The sequence below is a fragment of the Salmo salar genome, chromosome 19, assembly GCF_965601325.2.
Source record: "Salmo salar chromosome 19, fSalSal1, whole genome shotgun sequence".
NCBI lineage: Eukaryota > Metazoa > Chordata > Actinopteri > Salmoniformes > Salmonidae > Salmo > Salmo salar.
In genome coordinates, this window is record NC_138309.1 from 87,580,574 (window position 1) to 87,608,239 (window position 27,666).

Here is a 27,666-nt window from a genome sequence, read left to right on the forward strand (position 1 = left end):
ATTATAAAGGAAGTCTAATAGTGAGTTCGCCTCACCCCTTGTCCTTAACTGGAAGAAGTCTGGAGACCTCGCACCATCAAAGACGCCCACTCACTCTCTCACCAGGCTGACGCGCTGGCTGCTTTAGGTGGAAATGTCTTTTTCCTCGACAATGGACCTTACACCTCTGGGTTCTACAATGTGGAAGTGCGTGAGGAAGACCGGAGATTCACAGCTTTTACGTCGCCATTTGGATTGTACGAATACAACCGTATGCCACAGGGGTTATGTAATAGTCCTACAACCTTTTATGAGGATGATGCTAAACATCTTTGGGGATCAGAACTTTCTTAGCCTGCTGTGTTACCTTGACGACGTCTTGGTCTATGCGCCCACTGAAGATCTGGCTATACAGCGTCTGGAAATGTTTGAGCGAGTGTCTCCAGGCTCACTTCCATGCTTTATCAAGACATGGAAGTTTGCAGCTGTTCTTCATTCACACAGGTGCTGGGTGGGTGTGGTGTGCTCACATGCACTGCTGTTGCCACAGCTTCCGCAGGCTGTTATGCCATCAGAGCAGACCGATGTCGATGTTCTACCACACGACCTACTGATGAGCAGAGTAAACTTCTTTGTGGAGAGGGGGAGAAGACCATCCCGGAGAGAGCGTGCCCACGAGAATATTGAGGTTTTGTGTCTTCTCAGAAGTTGGGACAAGTTGACCATGAGGAAGAAGGTATCGTGTTTCGAAGAATGTGGTTACCAAAAGAGAAAAACGTGTCTGTATGTCGTTCCAGCCTCCATGAAAGCAATGGTGTTGAAGGGTGTCCATGATGAAGCTGGCCATCGGGACCATCGGAGAACAGTCTACCTGACGAGACAGAGGTTCTTCTGGCATGGCCTGGAGAGGGAGGTTAAAGGAATATGTGAAGTGCTGCAGGAGATGCGTCGTGAGCAAAACTTCTGATCCGGAAGCAAGAGCTCCTCTTGAGAGCATAATAAACAACCGAGCCTCTCGAACTAGTGTGCAGAAGATTCTACAAACAAGTCCCTGGATGTGCTCGTTGTTACTGACCACTTTACCGAATTGGCTCATGCCTCGTTGTGTCCGAACCAGTCTGCTAACTCTGTAGCTCATCACACCACGCCATACCATCCAATGGAGAACGGGTCCTGCGAAAGATTGAATAGGACTTTGGGAAACACGATCCGGGCCCTGCCGACGAGAGCAAAGCACAGATGGCATCAGGCGCTGAAGTCTCTCACGTTTTACGTACAATTCACGAGACCACAGGCGTTTACCCCTTTCCTGCTAATGTTTGGGAGGGCGCCAAGACTGCCTGTCTGACATAGTCTTTGGCTCTGTCATAGAGAACCCAGAAGTTGTCGACTACGACCAGTTTGTTCAGTCTTTGAGGAGAGATCTGAAAGAAGCCATGAATACAGCACAGGCATCTGCAGCGAAGCAGTTGAAGAGGCATGCTGACCTTTATGACAGAAGAGTCAGAGGAGCACTAATGGAGATTGGGGATCAAGTTTTGCTGGCTAACAAAGGGGGAGCGAGGAAAGCGGAAGCTCGCTGACCGTTGGGAGGATACGGTCTACCTTGTCACTGGATTGAATGCTGACAGTCACACTTTTAAGATTCAGAACAGCTCCACTGGACAGGAGAAGACGGTACATCGCAACCTGATAATGCCAGTCAACTTTCTTCCTCTTCCCCATGCTGCTGTTGATGATGGAACAGACATGTCTGGATTAACAGAGTCTGAGGGCATGAATGACGGCCTTGTGGTCTCAGCTGCCACGGACACTGCAGTGGATGATGCTGCAGAGTACAGAACAAAAGTGTGGGTGTCGGAGTTGCCTTCTGAAGGAACAGGTGACACAAGCCTGGAGGGTGATGTGCGATCCTTGGATGCTCAGGATATTCCACCTTTGGAATCTGTAGAAGATGTACTGCAGCTGGAAGGTCTGCCTGGATCAGAAGGTCTTCAAGAATCTGACCGAGACCGTAACAGTGTAGTGAGTGAGCTAATTGACCAGTCTGCTTACGATATCCGTCCTGACCTACCAAACTCGGACCATTCCTCACCTGATCAGTTACGCACCGACTGTGTTGACAGACCCACTATCGCAACAGTACACAACACTGTCACTCCTTATGCAGTTGAAGGTATTTTTGGGGTCGTATTAGGTCAAGGGCAGGAAGACTATTTAAACCAGTGTCAAGACTGATTGAGTTTATGACTCGGCACAAAATGAGCTCATAAAAAGGTTAATATGTGAATAGAGAGAGTCAATGGTATTGACATGTTTAGTTTGTTCATCATCGTGACCATGATCACAGGATGGTAATGTGACGGATATGATAAAGTCTCTTATGGTAGTTTATTTTATTACTTGGGATGGTTTTTAAAGTCGCTGAGTGTACTTAACATGTAAACAGGCATGTTTACCTATGAAGGCTAAGGGGGAAAATCGATCAACTACTTTTCACTCTAATTCTCGTGGAGAATTATCTAATAACTGGAATATTTACTGACTGTTTTAAAACTAAGGGTCTGCATACTTGACATAAACAAATTAACCTTTCAGTTTTCTCTATTTGTTAGTCTAAAAAATATATAGTTTTTTTCCTCTGGATTATTCTGTACATATGTTGAGTGTCTCTGTAGCTGGTAATTGTGCACAGTAGAGTTTTGTGTTTGTATTATTTTATGTTTGCAAGTGGAATTCAGTAGGGGGGGGGGGGGGAGTGTAACAGCCACGCAAACCAGCCAATAAGGTGCCCTGTTGAGTAGGTGAAGGCAAGACCAAACTAAAACACGGCTTCCTATTGGCTGGTTTGCGTGGCTTGTTTATGAAGGAGGATGTTTCAGTTAGAATTGTCCCAGTGAACAAGCACCAAACCAGTGTGTGTGAGTGCAGAGTTGGATGGTGAGCTGTGCATTGTATGACGTGCAATTTGATGCTGTTTTTATCCGAATAAATCTCCATGACTGGTGGTACAAGTTGGAGTTCGTGTTGATGATTGATTGTACACACGGGCAAAATCCTAGAGGTAAACCTGGTACAGTCTGCTTTCCACCAGACACTGGGATTAATTCACCTTTCAGTAGGACAATAACCTAAAACACAAGGTCCACATCTACACTGGAGTTGCTTACCAAGACGGCGTTGAATGTTCCTTAGTGGTCTAGTTACAGTTCTGACTTAAAAATCGGCTTTACAATCTATTGTTAAGACTTGACAAATGCTCTCTAGCAATGGTCAACAACCAACTTGAGAGCTTGAAGATTTAAAAAATAATAATAATTAGCAAATATTGTACAATCCAGGTGTGCAAAGCTCTTAAGAGACTTACCCAGAAAGACTCACAGCTGTAATCACTGCCAAAGGTGATTCTAACATGTATTTGGGGGGGGGGGGGTTGAATACTCTAAGTCAAGATATTATTTGTATTTATTTACAATTTTTTTCATTGTTCTTCCTCTTTGACAGAGTATTTTGTTTGTTGACCAAAAAAAATTACAATTAAACTCATTTTAATTCCACTGTGGAAAAACGAATAGGGGTGTGAATACTTGAAGGCTCTGTATTAAACTGTAAAGGTCTATGATAGTAGCTCACAAATATGTCCAGCATGGCTACCACAGCATTCTGTGCCATTATAACAAAAGTTTGTCTCGCCTTATTCCCTAATGGAATCAAATCAGATCAGCAAAGTGTGTGAGACAAGAATGAATAAAAAAAATTGTTTTAAAAAAAGTCAACTTCTGCTTTTTATTATTGATTATTAAAATGAGCAGGCTCCTCTGACATGGAGCTTGTACATCTCAAAATATATTACAAATATAATAATATTACCATCCCCATGGTGTTGACCAATCACAACAATCTGCAGGCCAAGAATCCAAACCACATTAAAAAGGAAAAAAATATTATATATATATAACTAAATAAAAATCAGGAAAATAAAAGTAGAACAGAGACATATCCAAATCCTGTTGACAGATCCACTCCTGGTTTTAACATGTCTGCTGGGTGTGTGAATGAAGGCTTTTTTTGTCCCTGCACAAAATGTCATAATGGTGACAGACGGTGGCTTACTTTCCCCAAATGGAACCCTATTCCCTATATAGTGCACTACTTTTGACCAGGGCCCATACTCTGGTCTAAAGTAGTGCACTATGAAAGGAATGATAAGGTTTTGTCAAAACACCAGGATAGCAGATAACCCTTTTTACAGTGGCATACAAAAATCATTGGTTAAATAGATAAACTCCTCTATATAGTCATATATACGGTTCCTTGACACCAGTGTGCCACGGTCATATCTATAACAAAAACATTCACTGAGTCAAGAGGTTTCATATTGTGACAAAAGGAGAAGAGAACCAGATACAATACAAAAAATGAACAACGACGGGAATAATTATTTCTGAATGGATGATGTCGACAGGACATAACTATAGGAATGAAGTGAGAGCTGCTGCATGCAACACACTGGCTGGGAGCGTCCGAAAATGGGTCCCTATTATTCTCTTTATAGTGCACTACTTTTGACCCCCCCCCCCCGTACATAGGGCCTCTGGTCAAAAGTAGTGCTCTATATAGGGAATAGGATGCAACCCTACAGCCTCTTAGTCACAGTTGAGAGCTGATGATTCAATCCCATTGTAAGGTGTCGATACAGAAATAACAAGTTTAAAATTTACAGAGTTAATTTCGTGCCATTAATATCAAGCAAAACTTCTGAAGTCGAGAACAAAATGGAAAGCAAAAGAAACCCAAAAAGTATTGGAGTGCAATATATCTATATATAGCAAGGAAATTATTTTGAAATACGTGAACAAATGAATAAAAAAAATAAAATTGTTGTTTTCAGTGAAACACTTTCAATGATAACTTTATTGTGTTCAAACGCCTCCCTCGTTGCCTGCTGCCCCCTACTAACCCTCCATCAACACTTCCAGCCGGTCTCCCATCCAGGGACTAACCAGGACCGACCCTGCTTAGCTTCACAGGAAAACATGCAGGGTGCTATGTTGCTGGAATGAAGGTGCAAAAACTTGCACAATTTTTTTTTTAAATACAGGCAAAGGAGGAGGCGTTTAATCACAATAGTTATAATTGAAAATTGCTCCACAAAGAAAATTATAATTCTGAATTAATTTGTTCACACATTTCAAAGATTTCCTTGCAATATATATATATATATATATATTTTTGTTTTTTCTCTCAATACTTTTGGGTTTGTTCTTTTTTGCAAAACTAAGAGACATTTGTTTTAGACTTCATTAGTTTCGCTTGATATTTTTTAAAAAATGGCACAAAAAGTCCATAACAACTCAGCAAGCATCCCAACCTCGTCAGAGCAACAGTAGTTGTGTTGTTGTTAAACTAAGTAGCTGTACACATCCTACTGACCAGAAACATCGCAGAGAAACTCAAAGTAATAAAAACACTCCTATTAAAATCGCTCTAATTAGTTTAAAAAATATATATATATATGAACGCACTCATTTCTAACTTCTGTAATAACCGTCATTTCTAAAAAAAAAAAAAAAATGTTTTAAGACTTATATAGAATAGTTTCATACGCTGTAATTTCACAACATAAGTCCTTTTTTTGGGGGGTTGAAAATATAGTTAAATGCAAAATATCTGGACAGGATATTTTTTCCCCCCCCCCCCAAGGTGAGCTAGTATTGAAAGAAAAAAAGTACCTGAGCCAATCTCTGACCAGGGAATCAGTCTAGCCTAGTCATTAACAACAGGAAACTATTCCTTTCATTGTTACTACCACTCTGGGATGTTAAAATAAAGATGTTCATTAAATACACAACTGCCCCTTTAAATAATTATTATTATTTTTTTTTTTTTAAAAGTGTCAGCTAGCTGAAAAACAAGACAAACATCGTAAAAAATCAGATAATGTTTTTAGGAGATTAAAGCATTCATCTCATCAATAACAAACCAAAACCAACGTATCATACAAATGGATCACAACAACAGATAAGACACCTCTGGGATTTACACGGAGGTGATGTTCTCACACACACCGCTGGGATTTACACGGAGGTGATGTTTTCACACACCGCTGGGCTTTACCGAATGGACTAGCAAACACCATTATATGAGTTCAGCCCATATTATTCTAGAGAGGTACGTAACAGTCTCGGTGAATTAAAGAGTTGTAACCATCGTTCTTGTCTCAACCTGGTCACTACCAACATTCTAGCCAACACACAGACCAGACAAATTCACAACTTCTGAAATCAAGTCTGTCCTTGGAAGATGGAAGGCGGAGAGGAAGTACTGCTCTTGATTAAAAGTAAAGCAGTTTAAAACCCTATTATTATCCCCTGAAAACAGGAAGTGGTGATGTTTTTGGTTTTACAGTAGAATGCATGTCTGGAATAACTAACATTGAGTTAGTTGTACCTCTAGATTTTTTCACAGTGCATTTAATTTCAGTAAAAACAAAACTATTTTAGTGTTTTGGGGTTAAGACGCTCAGATCCACTTCCTGGTATAAGATGCTCAGATCCACTTCCTGGTATAAGACGCTCAGATCCACTTCCTGGTATAAGACGCTCAGATCCACTTCCTGGTATAAGACGCTCAGATCCACTTCCTGGTATAAGACGCTCAGATCCACTTCCTGGTATAAGACGCTCAGATCCACTTCCTGGTATAAGACGCTCAGATCCACTTCCTGGTATAAGACGCTCAGATCCACTTCCTGGTATAAGACGCTCAGATCCACTTCCTGGTATAAGATGCTCAGATCCACTTCCTGGTATAAGATGCTCAGATCCACTTCCTGGTATAAGATGCTCAGATCCACTTCCTGGTATAAGATGCTCAGATCCACTTCCTGGTATAAGATGCTCAGATCCACTTCCTGGTATAAGATGATCAGATCCACTTCCTGGTATAAGATGCTCAGATCCACTTCCTGGTATAAGATGCTCAGATCCACTTCCTGGTATAAGATGCTCAGATCCACTTCCTGGTATAAGATGCTCAGATCCACTTCCTGGTATAAGATGCTCAGATCCACTTCCTGGTATAACCAATTGAAGTCTCTTTGTATGCCCAAGTATGCATCCACCGTTGTTATTGTTATTATTATTGTTATTATTATTATTATTATTATTATTATTATTATTATTATTATTATTATTATTACACAACACATGATGACAACCTTTTAAACGTACTCAAACAAAACACAAAAGGAAACAAGAATCATCTTAAAACAATAATCTCACTACCAAACCATTTCTTTTGCTGGCTGCGTAACGACCTTTTCTTCCCCAAAACAATCCATTGTTGGGACACACATTACGTTCCTTTATTTTCTCATTTTGTATATTACAACCGGCTAAAACATGCACCCAACTGCCCTCTGGGAAACGCAGTTCATAAAATAGTCTCCAGCGCATCACGGTGTCCATTGTTCCAGTCAAAAAGGTCAGAGTTCAGTGACTATGATTCAAAAGTGCTTTATGTGGGACAGTAGGACTGTTAGAAAGTTAATTAGCATGTATCATCTGGGAAAGAAAAACACAAGCGCGTACGTGAGCGTATAGACACACACACACACACACAATTTCACTATTAATACACTGACGTGATTATATGAATGTTAACGTCCATAAATACTGATTCTTCCTAATCTAACGTGTAGTCAAGTGTTGGATTTCTGTACATGTCCCATTAACTAGAGCGGATAACCATTCTAGTAGGTAAACATAAAATCTGTGTGAGGGTGGAATGGTTTAACCCTTGACGTATTAACATTGTTGTCATCTAATACCTGGCTACAGAGGACGTAACTACTCACCGTGATACCACCATTTTGTCTTCTTTGGGTTTTTGTTACACGTTTTCACGTAAAAGGAGTTGTCGGGGGGCCGTCTCTGCGGAGAGACACAAACGGCATCGTCAGAGAAGCGCTGGTATAAACATGGCGTGTAAAGGCAACATCATTCAGAGAGTAAGGTGAAGTCTAGACAGCCATTTAGGTCGAGGTTCAATAGTGCCGAGAGCTTTATTCTGATTCCCCCTCTACCTCACGTGTCAAACTCATCCCAGAGGGCTGTGTGTCTGCAGGTTTTTTTCCTCATCCCTTGTACATGATTGATGAACTAAAAGGTCATTGAGTAGTTAGGACCTCCCCTTCGCCTGGTTCTAAAGGTCATTGAGTAGTTAGGACCTCCCCTTCGCCTGGTTCTAAAGGTCATTGAGTAGTTAGGACCTCCCCTTCGCCTGGTTCTTAAGGTCTTAATAAACCACAGATTGAAAGGAGGAATCTAAAACCAGCAGACACTGGGTCCTCCATGGCGTGACAGCCCTTCTGTATTAGAGTGTCAATGTTTAAAATGGTGTCTACTGAACAAAAATATATAAAACGCAACAATTACAAAGATTTGACTGAGTTACAGTTCACATAAGGAAATCAGTCAATTGAAATAAATTCATTAGGTCCTCATCTATGGATTTTCACATGACTGGGAATACAGATATACATCTGTTGGTCTGTCACAGACACCGTCAAAAAAGGAAAGTAGGGGCGTGGATCAGAAAACCAGTCAGTATCTGGGTGTGACCACCATTTGCCTCATGCAGCGCGACACATCTCCTTCACATAGAGTTGATCAGGCTGTTGATTGTGACCTGTGGAATGTTGTCTCACTCCTCTTCAATGGCTGTGGGAAGTTTCTGGATATTGGCGGGGAACTGGAACACGCTGTCGTACACAACGATCCAGAGCATCCCAAACATGCTCAATGGGTGACTTGTCTGGTGAATAGGCAGGCCATGGAAGAATTGTGACATTTTCAGCTTCCAGGAATTGTGTACAGATCCTTGTTGACATGGGGCCGTGTATTATCATGCTGTAACATGAGGTGATGGCGGCGGGTGAATGACACGACAACGGGCCTCAGGATCTCATCACGGTATCTCTGTGCATTCAAATTTACATCGATAAAATGCAATTGTGTTTGTTGTCCATAGCTTATGCCTGCCCATACCATAACCCCACCTCCACCATGGGGCCCTAGACCATAACCCCACCTCCACCATGGGGCCCATACCATAACCCCACCTCCACCATGGGGCCCATACCATAACCCCACCTCCACCATGGGGCCCATACCATAACCCCACCTCCACCATGGGGCCCATACCATAACCCCACCTCCACCATGGGGCCCAAACCATAACCCCACCTCCACCATGGGGCCCAAACCATAACCCCACCTCCACCATGGGGCCCATACCATAACCCCACCTCCACCATGGGGCCCATACCATAACCCCACCTCCACCATGGGGCCCATACCATAACCCCACCTCCACCATGGGGCCCATACCATAACCCCACCTCCACCATGGGGCCCAAACCATAACCCCACCTCCACCATGGGGCCCATACCATAACCCCACCTCCACCATGGGGCCCATACCATAACCCCACCTCCACCATGGGGCCCATACCATAACCCCACCTCCACCATGGGGCCCATACCATAACCCCACCACCATGGGGCCCATACCATAACCCCACCTCCACCATGGGGCCCATACCATAACCCCAACGCCACCATGGGGCACTCTGTTAATATGTTTACGTCAGGTTTGCGGTTGTGAGGCCGTTTGGACGTACTGCCAAAATCTCTAAAACGATGTTGGAGGCGGCTTATGGTAGAGAAATTAACATTCAATTATCTGGCAACAGCTCTGGTGGACAGTCCTGCAGTAAGCATGCCAATTGCACACTCCCTGAAAACTTGAAGCATCTGTAGCATTGTGTTGTAACAAAATTGTACATTTTAGAGTGGCCTTTTATTGTCCCGAGCACAAGGTGCACCTGTGTAACGATCATGCTCACTAACAGCGATGTAAACTAATTTGTGCAAGAACATTTGAAAGAAATAAGCTTTTTGTTCGTATGGAACATTTCTCAGTTCTTTTATTTCAGCTCATGAAACATGTGACCAACACTTTACATGTTGTGTTTATATTTTTGTTCAGTATATAATGAACCCTGTAAACAGTAACATTATGCCAGGCTTTTATCATTTTATATACACGATTCGGCGTTCCCCAAAGGGTCTGTCGTCGCCCCCTTACCTTTTCTTTGCAGCTGGACAGCATGCTGATAATGCTGAGACAGACTGACTGCACTGAGAGGGCTGGCGACCAGTCTTCTGTTAGTATGGACAGACAGATGTGACCGTTGCTATAAACGTGAGGGTGGACAGGTATATTCTCTCCCATGAACATTACCTGAAATGGAAAGCCAAACACGTGATCAGACACATTTCTCAATAATTACTTCCATCTAATCAATTTTCCTCGTTTGAGTTCCGTCTACTATATACAGTGCATTTGGGAAAGTATTCAGACCCCTTGACTTTTTCCACATTTTGTTACGTTAAAACCTTATTCTAAAATGGATTAAATAAATAAAAATCCTCATCAACCTACACACACACACACAATACCCCATAATGCAAATCTTTTTCATTGAACAGAGAAAAGTACAGAGAGATCCTTGATGAAAACCTGCTCCAGAGCGCTCAGGACCTCAGACTGGGGCGAAGGTTCATCTTCCAACAGGACAACGACCCTAAGCACACAGCCAAGACAACCCAGGAGTGGCTTCGGGACAAGTCTCTGAATGTCCTTGAGTGGCCCAGCCAGACATGAACCCGATCTAACATCTCTGGAGAGACCTGAAAATATCTGTGCAGCGACGCTTCCCATCCAACCTGACAGAGCTTGAGAGGATCTGCAGAGAAGAATGGGAGAAACTCCCCAAATACTGGTGTTGCCAAGCTTGTAGCGTCATACCCAAGAAGACTCAAGGCTGTAATCACTGCCAAAGGTGCTACAACAAAGTACTGAGTAAAGGGTCTGAAAATTATGTAAATGTGATATTTTCGGGGTTTTTTTATATTTTAATACATTTGCAAAAATTTCTAAAAACCTGTTTTTGCTTTGTCATTATGGGGTATTGTATGTAGATCGATGAGGGGAAAATAACCATTTAATCCATTTTAGAATAAGGCTGTAACGTAACAAAATGTGTAAAAAGTCAAGGGGTCTAAATACTTTCTGAACGCTCTGTATCTGGCTTACGGTCTGTTAAAGGGGATCTCCGTCACTTTTCAACCTCATATTCATTATCTCCAGCCAACATGCCAGTGTCTAAAAATGTGAAAACAGTTTCTTCTTCTGTGGTTAAAAAGATTAGGTCATAAAAAAATGTTTCTCTGTTACAGAGTAGGATTAAAATAAATTTAAAAAAATATAAATAAAAATAAAAACAGCAATTTTCCAAACCTTGAACGACTTTCTAGCCAGAGGGAGGGGATTTTCTTGTTCCCCACGTCACGTTTTTTCTTTTGATGATGTCATTGGGTAGAACTTTATATGAAATGTGCAACTGTCACATATGTAGACACTGGCATTGTTCTAGAGATAATGGAAAAATAGGTTGGAAAGTGGTGGAATTGCCCTTTAAAATTTGGACTCCGATTAGGTTAAAATACAATTTTCCTGCGTTTTACATGCGAGGTGGCAGATTAGGAGAGGGGTGCCAGGAAGGGGGGGAGAAAGGGGAGAGGAGGAGCAGGAGGAAGAGGGGAGAAAGGGAGCAGGAGGAAGAGGGGAGAAAGGGAGCAGGAGGAAGAGGGGAGAAAGGGAGCAGGAGGAAGAGGGGAGAAAGGGAGCAGAGGGGAAGAGCGGGGGCAGGAAGAAGAGAGGGGAAGAGGGGAAGGCATAATAGAGGGGAGGAGGAGGAGGAAGAGAGGGAGGGAGGGAGGAAGAAGAAGAGCGGGGAGGAGGAGGAAGAAGGGAGGAGGAGGAAGAAGGGAGGAGGAAGAAGGGAGGAGGAGGAAGAAGGGAGGAGGAGGAAGAAGAGAGTAGGCAGGTGATGGCTGTAGGGATGGGGAAAGGAAAGGGGAGGAGAGAGTGGAGAAGGGAGGGGGAAGAGAGAGGAGAGGGTAAAAGGTGAAAGGGGAGGAGAGAGTGGAGAAGAGGGAGGAGAGGAGAGAGAGAGCTGCACACTTAAACTCAGCAGCCACCAGAGAGAGAGGAGGCCTTTACAGCGATGCTGTATGTACATAGGGTGCATCAAGTACGGGATTTTTCTGACATTGAAATTGTTGGATTTTTTTTAAATTCATTTTTGAGATGGAAAAACGCTTTCAGTGTAAACCTAAACGATTAAAACCAGATAAAGTATGTAGAAAAGATAACGGACCTATATCATTTTTTATAATATAATCTTTGAGAACTAACAAATCATAAAAATAAAAAAGGTAGACAGTGAGAATTGAAAATTCCAAAAACGAGTCTGACGAGCCCGACGTGAAAGATATACTGCTTTCTCGGGAACAGAGCCCGACGTGAAAGATATACTGCTTTCTCGGGAACAGAGCCCGACGTGAAAGATATACTGCTTTCTCGGAAACAGAGCCCGACGTGAAAGATACTGCTTTCTCGGGAACAGAGCCCGACGTGAAAGATATACTGCTTTCTCGGGAACAGAGCCCGACGTGAAAGATATACTGCTTTCTCGGGAACAGAGCCCGACGTGAAAGATATACTGCTTTCTCGGGAACAGAGCCCGACGTGAAAGATATACTGCTTTCTCGGGAACAGAGCCCGACGTGAAAGATATACTGCTTTCTCGGGAACAGGCCCAGATCCCCGTGAAGAGGAGGCAGAGAAAAAGGGGCCAGAGGACGGGCTGCCTTCTGAGAATTCGTAGGCGATCGAAATAACCCCCCCCACTTCCTTCCATTCTGCTAGCAAACGTGCAATCTTTGGAGAATAAAATCGATGACCTACGCGGAACATTATACTACCAACTGGACTATCAAAACTGTAATATCTCAAGCCACACACATACACACAGCCACACATTTAACCACCCCAGCCACACATTTAACCACCCCAGCCACGCATTTAACCACCCCAGCCACACATTTAACCACCCCAGCCACGCATTTAACCACCCCAGCCACGCATTTAACCACCCCAGCCACACATTTAACCACCCCAGCCACACATTTAACCACCCCAGCCACACATTTAACCACCCCAGCCACACATTTAACCACCCCAGCCACACATTTAACCACCCAGTCAGCACCTAATATCTGTATTGACAATTCTTGAAAGGTTTTATAGCAACGCACATTCTCTGCCCCCCTGAGGGTATGTCTTTCTGTTTCCTGTGTTTGAGGGGAGCCAAATCCCGCCCCCCTGAGGGTCTGTCTTTCTGTTTCCTGTGTTTGAGGGGAGCCAAATCCCACCCCCCTGAGGGTCTGTCTTTCTGTTTCCTGTGTTTGAGGGGTAACAAATCGCGTCACTTAAATCTCAATGGATTGATTGTTTGTATTTTACTCCTGCGTTTCTTTCACACTCTTGCTTGTGCCTGTCGATTTTTCCCCCATTAAAAGGTTACAACCAACGGAAATGTTTGTAATGACCCGTCAAACACACCCGGGTAATGTCTGAAATGGTCTCTATGGAATACGTTGTCTTTCCGTAGCATCGATAATGAACACTAAAGTTTTGTCGGGGATTTAAAACGCACCGCCTCGACACGTCACAAGAAAGATAACTATTTTGATGGGTGTTCATTTTATTGTGGAATTGAAAAAAAAAGTTCTAGTTGAAATGTTTACAAACGAAATGAAAGCAACTTCCGAAAATGAACGTGGATTATAGTGATATTATGTTTAATCTAAACAACGTAGAGTATGTGTAGAGAGGTGGAATCTACAGCCAAACTGTTGATTTATAATCTGAGTGTATCCGGCTATTGACACAGTTGTTGAATTATATGCAACAGAACGTGACAACAGCAGTAATTAATGAGGCTAGACCAGAGCCGGCGAGCGCAGGCGGTCTAGACCAGAGCCGGCGAGCGCAGGCGGTCCAGACTGAGCCGGCGAGTGCAGGCGGTCTAGACTGAGCCGGCGAGTGCAGGCGGTCCAGACTAGAGCCGGCGAGTGCAGGCGGTCCAGACTGAGCCGGCGAGTGCAGGCGGTCCAGACTGAGCCGGCGAGTGCAGGCGGTCCAGACTGAGCCGGCGAGTGCAGGCGGTCTAGACCAGAGCCGGCGAGTGCAGGCGGTCCAGACTGAGCCGGCGAGTGCAGGCGGTCCAGACTGAGCCGGCGAGTGCAGGCGGTCTAGACCAGAGCCGGCGAGTGCAGGCGGTCCAGACTGAGCCGGCGAGTGCAGGCGGTCCAGACTGAGCCGGCGAGTGCAGGCGGTCCAGACTGAGCCGGCGAGTGCAGGCGGTCCAGACTGAGCCGGCGAGTGCAGGCGGTCCAGACTGAGCCGGCGAGTGCAGGCGGTCCAGACTGAGCCGGCGAGTGCAGGCGGTCTAGACCAGAGCCTCGAGCTCAATAAAATGATAGAATGTTCATATTTGAAGATGGCAGAAAGGACAGTGTCTTTGCCAATGACAAGGAGAATGTTAGTTAAAAAGAGACAAGTTACTCAGACTAGAATACCTCTTGCTGTCACCATCAAGCTTGATCTTGACATCTAGCCACTTGGAGAGCAAGTTAGCCAACCAAACGCAAAGCTGGAGCTCTGAGCAGGACATCGTTTATTTGACACATCTTAAGAGTTATACTTAACTTCTAGTTAGAAGCAGTGGGGTAGCACGCATACACAAAGCCCACGGGAACCAGCAGGTTCCTGCCATTCCTGTAGGCCACAGACACCTATTATGACAAGCGTTCCTATCAGGTCTGTGTTGTGTTGCTGTGTTGTGTTACTGTGCTGGGAGTTATCTGTAGTGCTGGTAGGAGCAGCCTGACTGTTTCTAATATTCTCTCTGTACCACCAACCAACCACCTATTTATAGGCAGGGCTGCTGCTGACAAGATTGTCACCATAAACTAATCCCTTCAAACCTGGCCCATGGGCTTTAATATGCTAGCGTAAAGAGAGATAGAGACAGCTAGAGAGAGAGACAGGGAGAGAGAGACAGGGAGAGGGAGAGAGAGAGAGAGACAGCTAGAGAGAGATAGAGAGACAGCTAGAGAGAGAGACAGGGAGAGAGAGACAGGGAGAGAGAGAGAGAGACAGCTAGAGAGAGATAGAGAGACAGCTAGAGAGAGAGAGACAGCTAGAGAGAGAGAGACAGCTAGAGAGAGAGACAGAGACAGAGATACACCCACAATAACATCAAAATTATTGTTCATCTTAACAGTTCGTCTCAAGTTACTTTGTATCAAAACCACAATTCAAGAATGAATTACTAACACGAGCCCTGTTCAATAGAGTTGGCTCTAACAGATACCTTCTCCAACAGATACCACTACGCTACAAGCTAGCTATTGTTAGTCCTTCTAGCTAGCTAGCTAGAAGGACTAACGATAGCTAGCTAGCTAGAAGGACTAACGATAGCTAGCTAGCTAGAAGGACTAACGTTAGCTAGCTAGCTAGAAGGACTAACGTTAGCTAGCTAACGTTAGTCCTTCTAGCTAGCTAGCTAGCTAGCTAGCTAACGTTAGTCCTTCTAGCTAGCTAGCTAACGTTAGTACTTCTAGCTAGCTAGCTAACGTTAGTACTTCTAGCTAGCTAGCTAACGTTAGTACTTCTAGCTAGCTAACGTTAGTCCTTCTAGCTAGCTAGCTAACGTTAGTCCTTCTAGCTAGCTAGCTAACGTTAGTCCTTCTAGCTAGCTAGCTAACGTTAGTCCTTCTAGCTAGCTAGCTAACGTTAGTCCTTCTAGCTAGCTAGCTAACGTTAGTCCTTCTAGCTAGCTAGCTAACGTTAGTCCTTCTAGCTAGCTAGCTAACGTTAGTCCTTCTAGCTAGCTAGCTAACGTTAGTCCTTCTAGCTAGCTAGCTAACGTTAGTACTTCTAGCTAGCTAGCTAACGCCTTGGACCCTCTCTACCTTACAGAATGATATCTACCCTCTTCATCAGACTGGAACCCTCTCTACCTTACAGAATGATATCCATCCTCTTCATCAGACCAGTAGACTGGAACCCTCTCTACCTTACAGAATGATATCTACCCTCTTCATCAGACTGGAACCCTCTCTACCTTACAGAATGATATCCATCCTCTTCATCAGACCAGTAGACTGGAACCCTCTCTACCTTACAGAATGATATCTACCCTCTTCATCAGACTGGAACCCTCTCTACCTTACAGAATGATATCTACCCTCTTCATCAGACCAGTAGACTGGAACCCTCTCTACCTTACAGAATGATATCTAGCCTCTTCATCAGACCAGTAGACTAGAACCCTCTCTACCTTACAGAATGATATCTACCCTCTTCATCAGACCAGTAGACTGGAACCCTCTCTACCTTACAGAATGATATCCACCCTCTTCATCAGACTGGAACCCTCTCTACCTTACAGAATGATATCTACCCTCTTCATTCAATCGATAAATGACCCGTTACTAAGCAACATGCCCACTCAGTGTAATCACAGAGCATGGACAGATCTTGACAGTGTCCTAGCTTGCTGATTCAATAGTTACTAAGCTATACGGTACTTTTCATCAATGAGGAGCCGTTAGGCTAGCTAGTAGCTATAGTACTCAATGAGGAGGCGCTAGGCTAGCTAGTAGCTATAGTACTCAATGAGGAGGCGCTAGGCTAGCTAGTAGCTATAGTACTCAATGAGGAGGCGCTAGACTAGCTCGTAGCATCAGTACTCATCAATGAGGAGGCGCTAGGCTAGCTCGTAGCACCAGTACTCAATGAGGAGGCGCTAAGCTAGATCGTAGCACCAGTACTCAATGAGGAGGCGCTAAGCTAGCTCGTAGCACCAGTACTCATCAATGAGGAGGCGCTAAGCTAGCTCGTAGCACCAGGACTCATCAATGAGGCGCTAGGCTAGCTAGTAGCTATAGTACTCAATGAGGAGGCACTAGGCTAGCTAGTAGCTATAGTACTCAATGAGGCGGCGCTAGGCTAGCTAGTAGCTATAGTACTCAATGAGGAGGCGCTAGGCTAGCTAGTAGCTATAGTACTCAATGAGGCGGCGCTAGACTAGCTCGTAGCACCAGTACTCATCAACGAGGAGGCGCTAGGCTAGCTCGTAGCACCAGGACTCATCAATGAGGAGGCACTAGGCTAGCTCGTAGCACCAGTACTCATCAATGAGGAGGCGCTAAGCTAGCTTGTAGCACCAGTACTCATCAATGAGGAGGCACTAGGCTAGCTATCCAGCTACTAGCTACAGTACTCAATGAGGAAGCGCTAGACTAGCTCGTAGCACCAGTACTCATCAATGAGGAGGCGCTAGGCTAGCTCGTAGCACCAGGACTAATCAATGTGGAGGCGCTAAGCTAGCTCGTAGCACCAGTACTCATCAATGAGGAGGCGCTAAGCTAGCTCGTAGCACCAGGACTAATCAACGAGGAGGGGCTAGGCTAGCTATCCAGCTACTAGCTACAGTACTCAATGAAGAGGCGCTAGGCTAGCTACTTACCTGAGGTGAATCGAAAGGATACCGACCACTGAATTTGAAAAGCAACTGAAATTTCTCTCCTTCATAGAGCGTGCCCGTGGCTCCTTCCATATCTACAATCCATCTGGAAGACAAGACACAACAGATACCATATTAAATGATTATATATATTAATGTATATTTTATTCTCCAATATAAACAAACAAGTGTGTGTGTGTGTGTGTGTTCATGTATGGTGTGGGTCGTAGGTCAATCAGAGATGGAGACGATGGGATTGGTCCGTGGCCTGGTCAACATGCCTGAGGATAATCCATTCACATCCAATGATAAAGGCCTTTCATGATGCGTCATTATAGAAGACCCAGTTAGACACCCGACCAGTCCAGTACAGCAGATCGTTCAGCTGACCTCTGAGGATCAGGTCATATCTGTCCCCTCCTCACCGTTTGTTGCCTCTCCCACAGGACAGAGAGAGAAGCACACACTCGGACAGAAACACGGGTTTTGAATTCCCCCAGTCCTTAGTGGTCCTCCCCAGTCAAACCAGATGATTTGTGGGACCAGGGCAGGGCACAACGCAGCAAACAGCAACATTCTCTAGCTGCTTCCCCTCTCCCCAACTCCTGTGTGTATGTCAGTGTAAAGTCTGGATGAGTGTAAAAACACTTTTCAGTGTGAACTCTGAATCAATACATTTTCACATTGGCATAACTTAAAAGACGACTTGGTTTCATCATAGAGCTGGGATGAAAAATTAGCCGAACATCTGTTTTTCAAAATTTGTAATAATGAATTAAGAATGAAAAGATGAAATGTCTTGAGTCAATAAGTATTCAACCCTCTTTGTTATGGCCTAAATAAAGTTCAGGAGTAAAAATGTGCTTAACAAGTCACATAATAAGTTGCATGGACTGTGGTGCAATAAGTGTTTAATAACATATTTTTTTAAGTGACTACCTCATTAGGGGAGGCAGGTAGCCTAGTGGTTAGAGGGGGGAGGCAGGTAGCCTAGTGGTTAGAGGGGGGAGGCAGGTAGCCTAGTGGTTAGAGGGGGGGAAGGTAGCCTAGTGGTTAGAGGGGGGAGGCAGGTAGCCTAGTGGTTAGAGGGGGGAGGCAGGTAGCCTAGTGGTTAGAGGGGGGGAGGCAGGTAGCCTAGTGGTTAGAGGAGGCAGATAGCCTAGTGGTTAGAGGAGGCAGATAGCCTAGTGGTTAGAGGAGGAGGCAGGTAGCCTAGTGGTTAGAGGGGGGAGGCAGGTAGCCTAGTGGTTAGAGGGGGGAGGCAGGTAGCCTAGTGGTTAGAGGGGGGAGGCAGGTAGCCTAGTGGTTAGAGGGGGGAGGCAGGTAGCCTAGTGGTTAGAGGGGGGAGGCAGGTAGCCTAGTGGTTAGAGGGGGGAGGCAGGTAGCCTAGTGGTTAGAGGGGGGAGGCAGGTAGCCTAGTGGTTAGAGGGGGGAGGCAGGTAGCCTAGTGGTTAGAGGGGGGAGGCAGGTAGCCTAGTGGTTAGAGGGGGGAGGCAGGTAGCCTAGTGGTTAGAGGGGGGAGGCAGGTAGCCTAGTGGTTAGAGGGGAGAGGCAGGTAGCCTAGTGGTTAGAGGGGGGAGGCAGGTAGCCTAGTGGTTAGAGGGGGGAGGCAGGTAGCCTAGTGGTTAGAGGGGGGGAGGCAGGTAGCCTAGTGGTTAGAGGGGGGAGGTAGGTAGCCTAGTGGTTAGAGGGGGAGGCAGGTAGCCTAGTGGTTAGAGGGGGAGGCAGGTAGCCTAGTGGTTAGAGGGGGAGGCAGGTAGCCTAGTGGTTAGAGGGGGGAGGCAGGTAGCCTAGTGGTTAGAGGGGGGAGGCAGGTAGACTAGTGGTTAGAGGGGGAGGCAGGTAGTCTAGTGGTTAGAGGGGGGAGGCAGGTAGCCTAGTGGTTAGAGGGGGGAGGCAGGTAGCCTAGTGGTTAGAGGGGGGAGGCAGGTAGCCTAGTGGTTAGAGGGGGGAGGCAGGTAGCCTAGTGGTTAGAGGGGGGAGGCAGGTAGCCTAGTGGTTAGAGGGGGGAGGCAGGTAGCCTAGTGGTTAGAGGGGGAGAAGGGAGCCTAGTGGTTAGAGGGGGGAGGCAGGTAGCCTAGTGGTTAGAGGGGGGAGGCAGGTAGCCTAGTGGTTAGAGGGGGGAGGCAGGTAGCCTAGTGGTTAGAGCGTTGGGCCAGTAACCAAAAGGTTGTTAGATCGAATCCCCGAGCTGACAAGGTAAAAATCTGTCGTTCTGCCCCTGAACAAGGCTAGGCCGTCATTGTAAATACGATTTTTTTCTTAACTGACTTGCCTGGTTAACTAAAAAAATAAAAATAAATCTCTTTAACCCACACATGCCAAATTATCTGTAAGGTCCCTCAGTCGAGTATTGAATTTCAAACACCGAATTAACCAAAAGACCAGGGAGGTTTTTCGTAAAGAAGGGCACCAATTGGTAGATGGGGTAAAACTAAAATAAAAAAAAGCGGACATTGAATATCCCTTTGAGGTGAAGTTAGTCACTATAAAGATACAGGCGTCCTTCATAACTCCGTTCGCAGGATGAGGAAGGAAACTGGCTCAGTGATTTCACCATGAGGCCAATGGTGACTTTTTAAAACAGTTTACAGAGTTTAATTAATGGCTGTGATAGGAGAAAACTGAGGACAGATCAACAACTTTGTAGTTACTCCACAATACTAACATAATTAACAGAGTGAAAAGTAATAAGCTTGCACAGAATGAAAATATTCCAAAACATGCATCCTGTTTCCAACAAGGCACTAAAGTAATACTGCAAAAAAATGTGGCAAAGCGATTAACTTTTTGCCCTGAATACAAAGTGCAAATCTAACACAACACATTACTGAGTACCACTTTACATATTTTCAAGCATAGTGGCGTCTGCATCATGTTATGGGTATGCTTGTAATCGCTAAGGACTGGGGAGTTTTTCAGGATAAAAAATAAATGGACCACAGGCAAAATCCTAGAGTAAACCCTGGTTGTCTGCTTTCCACCAGACACAGAGATTAATTCACCTTTCAGCAGGACAATAATCTAAAACGCGTTTCCAAGAGTCCAATGGCGGTGAGCTTTACACCACTCCAGCCGACGCTTGGCATTGCGCATGGTGATATTAGGCTTGTGTGCAGCTGCTCGGCCATGGAAACCCATTTCATGAAGCTCCCGACAAACAATTATTGTGCTGACGTTGCTTCCAGTGGCAGTTTGGAACTCGGTAGTGAGTGTTGCAACTGAGGACAGAGGATTTTTACACACAACATGCTGAAGGGGTGTCCACATACTTTTGTATATATAGTATACATTACTTAATCTGTTAAATGTGTGAAATTAGTTTAGAAATAGTTTAAGTTCAGTTTTGAGGCAATTATCGAGGGGCGATTATCAACTGGGCACCGCATATTCCACTGTCGGGAGACAGACCAGAGCGGGCCCTGCTGTCGGGAGACAGACCAGAGCGGGCCCTGCTGTCGGGAGACAGACCAGAGCGGGCCCTGCTGTCGGGAGACAGACCAGAGCGGGCCCTGCTGTCGGGAGACAGACCAGAGCGGGCCCTGCTGTCGGGAGACAGACCAGAGCGGGCCCTGCTGTCGGGAGACAGACCAGAGCGGGCCCTGCTGTCGGAAGACAGACCAGAGCGGGCCCTGCTGTCGGGAGACTGACCAGAGCGGGCCCTGCTGTCGGGAGACTGACCAGAGCGGGCCCTGCTGTCGGGAGACTGACCAGAGCGGGCCCTGCTGTCGGGAGACTGATCAGAGCGGGCCCTGCTGTCGGGAGACAGATCAGAGCAGGCCCTGCACTTAGGAGTAGGGAAAATCATAAATCAATGACATGCCCTTATAAAACTGGTTATAACTCCAGTTCTCTTTGTGATATTAAGGTTTCTAACAATGCGTTATAGATTTATTTAGAAAAAGTCAAGAACGGAGGGGGGGGGGGGGGGGCTTGACAACAAAACAAAATGGCAGAGTAATAAAGAAAACAAAAATGAATGAGCAGAAAATGACTACTTAAGCATTTTCTTGTGTTAACAATATTTGATCGTTTGTATTAGTTGTTACGATATGACTGCTCTTCCATCAACAACAGATACTAAACACACACACACACACACACACACACACACACACACACACACACACACACACACACACACACACACACACACACACACACACACACACACACACACACACACACACACACGCGCTGAGACACCGAGTATGACTGGACATGGGCCTGATATATTTCACTCTATCACATGGAATGCATTGATTTGTTTTGTTCATTGAGAAAAACACTCAAATGTTATAATCTACGTATATCAGACAAGAATGGCTGTGGCTGTTACTACACAATCCTAAAAAGAAGGACGTCATACGGAAAACAAAACAAAAGTATGCTGCTAGCGTCTTTCAGTCAAGTCTGGGAATAAATCTAAATCTAAATCGTCATAGTAAAACATTACAACAGCCTTCCCTGTAGCTCAGTTGGTAGAGCATGGTGTTTGCAACGCCAGGGTTGTGGGTTCGATTCCCACGGGGGGCCAGCACAGAAAAAAAAAAATGTATGAAATGAAATGTATACATTCACTACTGTAAGTCGCTCTGGATAAGAGCGTCTGCTAAAATTACTAAAATGTAAAATGTAAATGTAAAAACAGAGACAGACGGACACGCGGAGTATTGCCAAGCTGAAGCTCTAATAGCAAAGCCACACCCCGGGCCGTACCGCCCTAAAACAAGGATAAGATCCAGCTCAACAGGTTCTGGCAGGTTCTCCATCCAGTGACTCATGCCATTCTTGACAGACAGAGACCTGGGGGTGTATATTCATTGTTGCAATACACATCGTAGCAAACAGTTGCAAAACTGGGGGGTTTTTTGCAATAAAAATAAGAGTTTCTATCGGACAAATTCAGGTAGGTAGGAGAGGAGAGAGAAGAGCGTGTTTCCTTATGCAAGCTGAAACTACTACTGAGCTCATTCTGCTCAGCAGCATTCAGTCTATCCACTTCTGCCATTTAACAGACTCTCTTATACAGAGATACTACAGTTAGTGAGTCATTTAGCAGACTCTGATCCAGAGATACTACAGTAGTGAGTCATTTAACAGACTCTCTGATCCAGAGATACTACAGTAGTGAGTCATTTAACAGACTCTCTGATCCAGAGATACTACAGTAGTGAGTCATTTAGCAGACTCTCTTATCCAGAGATACTACAGTAGTGAGTCATTTAACAGACTCTCTGATCCAGAGATACTACAGTAGTGAGTCATTTAACAGACTCTCTGATCCAGAGATACTACAGTAGTGAGTCATTTAGCAGACTCTCTTATCCAGAGATACTACAGTAGTGAGTCATTTAACAGACTCTCTGATCCAGAGATACTACAGTAGTGAGTCATTTAACAGACTCTCTGATCCAGAACCACTACAGTAGAGAGTCATTTAGCAGACTCTCTGATCCAGAGATACTACAGTAGTGAGTCATTTAGCAGACTCTCTGATCCAGAACCACTACAGTAGTGAGTCATTTAGCAGACTCTCTTATCCAGAACCACTACAGTAGTGAGTCATTTAGCAGACTCTCTGATCCAGAGATACTACAGTAGTGAGTCATTTAACAGACTCTCTGATCCAGAGATACTACAGTAGGGAGTCATTTAGCAGACTCTCTGATCCAGAGTTACTACAGTAGTGAGTCATTTAGCAGACTCTGATCCAGAGATACTACAGTAGTGAGTCATTTAGCAGACTCTCTGATCCAGAGATACTACAGTAGTGAGTCATTTAACAGACTCTCTTATCCAGAGATACTAGAGTAGTGAGTCATTTAACAGACTCTCTTATCCAGAACCACTACAGTAATGAGTCATTTAGCAGACTCTCTGATCCAGATACACTATAGTAGTGAGTCATTTAGCAGACTCTCTGATCCAGAGACACTACAGTAGTGAGTCATTTAGCAGACTCTCTGATCCAGAACCACTACAGTAATGAGTCATTTAGCAGACTCTCTGATCCAGAGACACTACAGTAGTGAGTCATTTAGCAGACTCTCTGATCCAGAACCACTACAGTAATGAGTCATTTAACAGACTCTCTTATCCAGAGATACTACAGTAGTGAGTCATTTAACAGACTCTCCTATCCAGAGCCACTACAGTAGTGAGTCATTTAGCAGACTCTCTGATCCAGAGACACTACAGTAGTGAGTCATTTAGCAGACTCTCTGATCCAGAACCACTACAGTAGTGAGTCATTTAGCAGACTCTCTGATCCAGAACCACTACAGTAATGAGTCATTTAGCAGACTCTCTTATCCAGAGTGACTACAGTAGTGAGTCATTTAACAGACTCTCTGATCCAGAGATACTACAGTTAGTGAGTCATTTAGCAGACTCTCTGATTCAGAGCCACTACAGTAGTGAGTCATTTAGCAGACTCTCTGATTCAGAGCCACTACAGTAGTGAGTCATTTAGCAGACTCTCTGATCCAGAACCACTACAGTAGTGAGTCATTTAGCAGACTCTCTGATCCAGAGATACTACAGTAGTGAGTCATTTAACAGACTCTCTGATCCAGAACCACCACAGTATTTTCTTACAAGTCCCCCATGGCAATCGAACCCACAACTGTTCAGTTCACATCCTCATTCCTCGCTAGTTTCAGAAAAGAGGCAATTCTAACATCCCAAAACTCTGCTAGAAAATAAGTCTAAACTACATGACGAGTGATGCTAGTTAGCAACGGCGCTAATCCAATGAATCTGAGAATATTTTCCTAAACCTTCCCCGTGGAATTGTTTCTAAAACACAATAACATAACACGATAGCCACATTGGTTAGGCTACAATATTTCTCACGCTTGAATGAAATCGGGACGACTGCTATAGCCAACAGCCACAATCAAGAGTAGAGGGATGTGCCTATTCAAGCCCTTTGTGTGGCTAAAATCACTAGACCGCACGAGAAAACACTGTCACCACATGCCTGCATTACAGCGTCAAAACAATTATGCCTACCACCACTAAACTGACCACGACTAGTCACTACACCGTTACACTACCCTGTTACACTACCCTCACCACACCGTTACACCACACCGTTACACTACCCTCACCACACCGTTACACTACCCTCACCACACCGTTACACTACCCTCACTACACCGTTACACTACCCTCACCACACCGTTCACACCCTCCCACACCGTTACACTACACCGTTACACTACACTGTTACACTACCCTCACTACACTGTTACACTACCCTCACTACACCGTTACACTACCCTCACTACACCGTTACACTACACCGTTACACTACCCTCACTACACCGTTACACTACCCTCACTACACCGTTACACTACCCTCACTACACCGTTACACTACCCTCACTACACCGTTACACTACCCTCACTACACCGTTACACTACCCTCACCACACCGTTACACTACCCTCACCACACCGTTACACTACCCTCACTACACCGTTACACTACACTGTTACACTACCCTCACTACACTGTTACACTACCCTCACTACACCGTTACACTACCCTCACTACACCGTTACACTACACCGTTACACTACCCTCACTACACCGTTACACTACCCTCACTACACCGTTACACTACCCTCACTACACCGTTACACTACACCGTTACAGTACCCTCACCACACCGTTACACTACCCTCACTACACCGTTACACTACACCGTTACACTACCCTCACCACACCGTTACACTACCCTCACCACACCGTTACACTACCCTCACCACACCGTTACACTACCCTCACCACACCGTTACACTACCCTCACCACACCGTTACACTACCCTCACTACACCGTTACACTACACTGTTACACTACCCTCACTACACTGTTACACTACCCTCACTACACCGTTACACCACACCGTTACACTACCCTCACTACACGGTTACACTACACTAATACACTACCCTCACTACACTACTCCGTTACACTACTCCGTTACACTACACCGTTACACTACACTGTTACACTACCCACACTACTCCGTCACACTACACTGTTACACTACACTGTTACACTACCCTGCCCTGACACACTACACTGTTACACTACACTGTTAATCTACTCCATCACACTACACTGTCACACTACCCTCACTACTCCGTCACACTACACTGTTACACTACCCTGACACACTACCCTGACACACTACCCTGACACACTACACTGTTACACTGTTACACTACCCACACACCACACTGTTAATCTACTCTGTCACACTACACTGTCACACACTACACTGTCACACTACACTGTTACACTACACTGTTACACTACCCCGCTATGTTGTTGTCTTAGGTCTCTCTATGTAGTGATGTGTTGTCTCTCTCGTCGTTATTGTCTGTTTTGACCTATATTGTATTTTATTTTTAATCCCAGGCCCCCCGTCCCCGCAGGAGGCCTTTTGCTTTTTAGTAGGCCGTCATTGTAAATAAGAATTTGTGCTTAACTGTCTTACCTTGTTAAATACATTTTAAAAAGCCATCTACCCACCTGTACCTGGGATTTGTGTACTGTGTAGTTTATCTTCTATACATGATGGATGGATCCATACTGACGCCCCTGAGTACTGAGCAGGTGTGTGTGTGTGTTTATCTTCTTCACAATGAAATGAGCCAGTGGGAAATGTTATAGATCTGTGCAACAAAGCATATCCACACTAGGATATAGGAGTCAGCAAGCTGATGTACAACTCACTGTGTGATGGTGTTCTGTACGCTTTTCTCATTGAGCGTCATTCCAGGGGGCGGATCATTTTGCAAAGCCATTAGTTCCTTTTGTAGCCTTTTCTGTAAGAGAAGAAGAAAAAAAACATGTTGAAGCTGTAGCTAGATTATAATATTGGGAGGTCCAATTTCAGATTTTCATGAAGAAAAAAAAAAAGACAAAAAAATAAGAAAAAAAGTTAACATGAAATGTGTAGTTAAACTGATGTAAAAAAAAACTGAAACGTGTCGTTAAACTGATGTAACCCAGACGAGATGTAACAAATCTGTAAAGAATGTCGGTGTTCATAGACAAGATACAAATCAAACCAGCTGGATGTGTCGTAATATCCTCTAGCTTGCAGAGTACTGCTTAATAAAAACCTGTCGCATGCTTCCCAGTTCATGCATATGACGATATTTTGTGGTGTTCCTGTTTTTTTTTTCTGTTGTGGTGTTTGTTTTTTCTTCGTTTTTTTGAAAAGGGGCATGCTTTTTTAAGATGGTGAGGAACGCACTTTTAAAAGAATAACCAGGCATCCTCTACTGACGGAATGAGGTAAATATCCTTCCAGGATACCCGGGCCAGGTCGATTAGAAAAGGCCTGCTCGCTGAAGTGTTTTAGGGAGCGTTTGACAGTGATGAGGGGTGGTCGTTTGACCGCGGACCCATTACGGACGCAGGCAATGAGGCAGTGATCGCTGAGATCCGGGTTGAAGACAGCAGAGGTGTATTTAGAGGGCAGGATGATATGAGGGTGCCCATGTTTAAGGATTTAGGGTTGTACCTGGTAGGTTCCTTGATAATTTGTGTGAGATTGATGGCATCTAGCTTAGATTGTAGGATGGCCGGGATGTTAAGCATATCCCAGTTTAGGTCACCTAACAGTACAAACTCTGAAGATAAATGGGGGCAATTAATTCACATATGGTGTCCAGGGCACAGCTGGGGGCTGAGGGGGGTCTATAACAAGCGGCAACAGTGAGAGACTTATGTCTGGGAAGGTGGATTTAAAAAAATAGAAGCTCAAAAACTGTTTGGACACAGACCTGGATAGTATGACAGAACTCTGCTGGCTAACTCTAGCCCCTTTGGCAGTTCTATCTTGGTGGACAATGTTGTAGTTGGTGATAGAAATTACAGAATTGTTGGTGGCCTTCCGAAGCCAGGATTCAGACACGGCTAGGACATCAGGGTTTGCGGAGTGTACTAAAGCAGTGAATAAAACAAACTTAGGGAGGAGGCTTCTGATGTTAACATGCATGAAACCAAGGCTTTTACGGTTACAGAAGTCAACAAAACGATAGCACCTGGGGAATAGGATTGGATCTGGGGGCTACAGGGCCTGGGTTAACCTCTACATCACCAGAGGAACAGAGGAGGAGTAGGATAAGGGTAAGGCTATAAGAACTGGTCG

At 44.8% G+C, this 27,666-nt stretch overlaps 1 protein-coding gene across 2 annotated transcripts in view; it reads right to left on the minus strand.

The window, feature by feature from the left end:
* Nucleotides 1-3,751: 3,751 nt before the first annotated feature.
* The window catches only part of LOC106579737 (ubiquitin conjugating enzyme E2 W), a 30,150-nt gene continuing 6,235 nt past the window's right edge, over nucleotides 3,752-27,666 (minus strand). For both annotated transcript variants that reach the window (XM_045702848.2, XM_014159902.3), the window contains exons 2-6: nucleotides 26,241-26,332; nucleotides 17,492-17,594; nucleotides 10,132-10,287; nucleotides 7,838-7,913; nucleotides 3,752-7,544 (exon numbers count right to left, since the gene is read on the minus strand). In XM_045702848.2, the coding sequence (XP_045558804.2) occupies nucleotides 7,531-7,544; nucleotides 7,838-7,913; nucleotides 10,132-10,287; nucleotides 17,492-17,594; nucleotides 26,241-26,332 (441 nt within the window). In that variant the 3' untranslated portion in view covers nucleotides 3,752-7,530. The remainder of the gene's footprint in view (nucleotides 7,545-7,837; nucleotides 7,914-10,131; nucleotides 10,288-17,491; nucleotides 17,595-26,240; nucleotides 26,333-27,666) is intronic.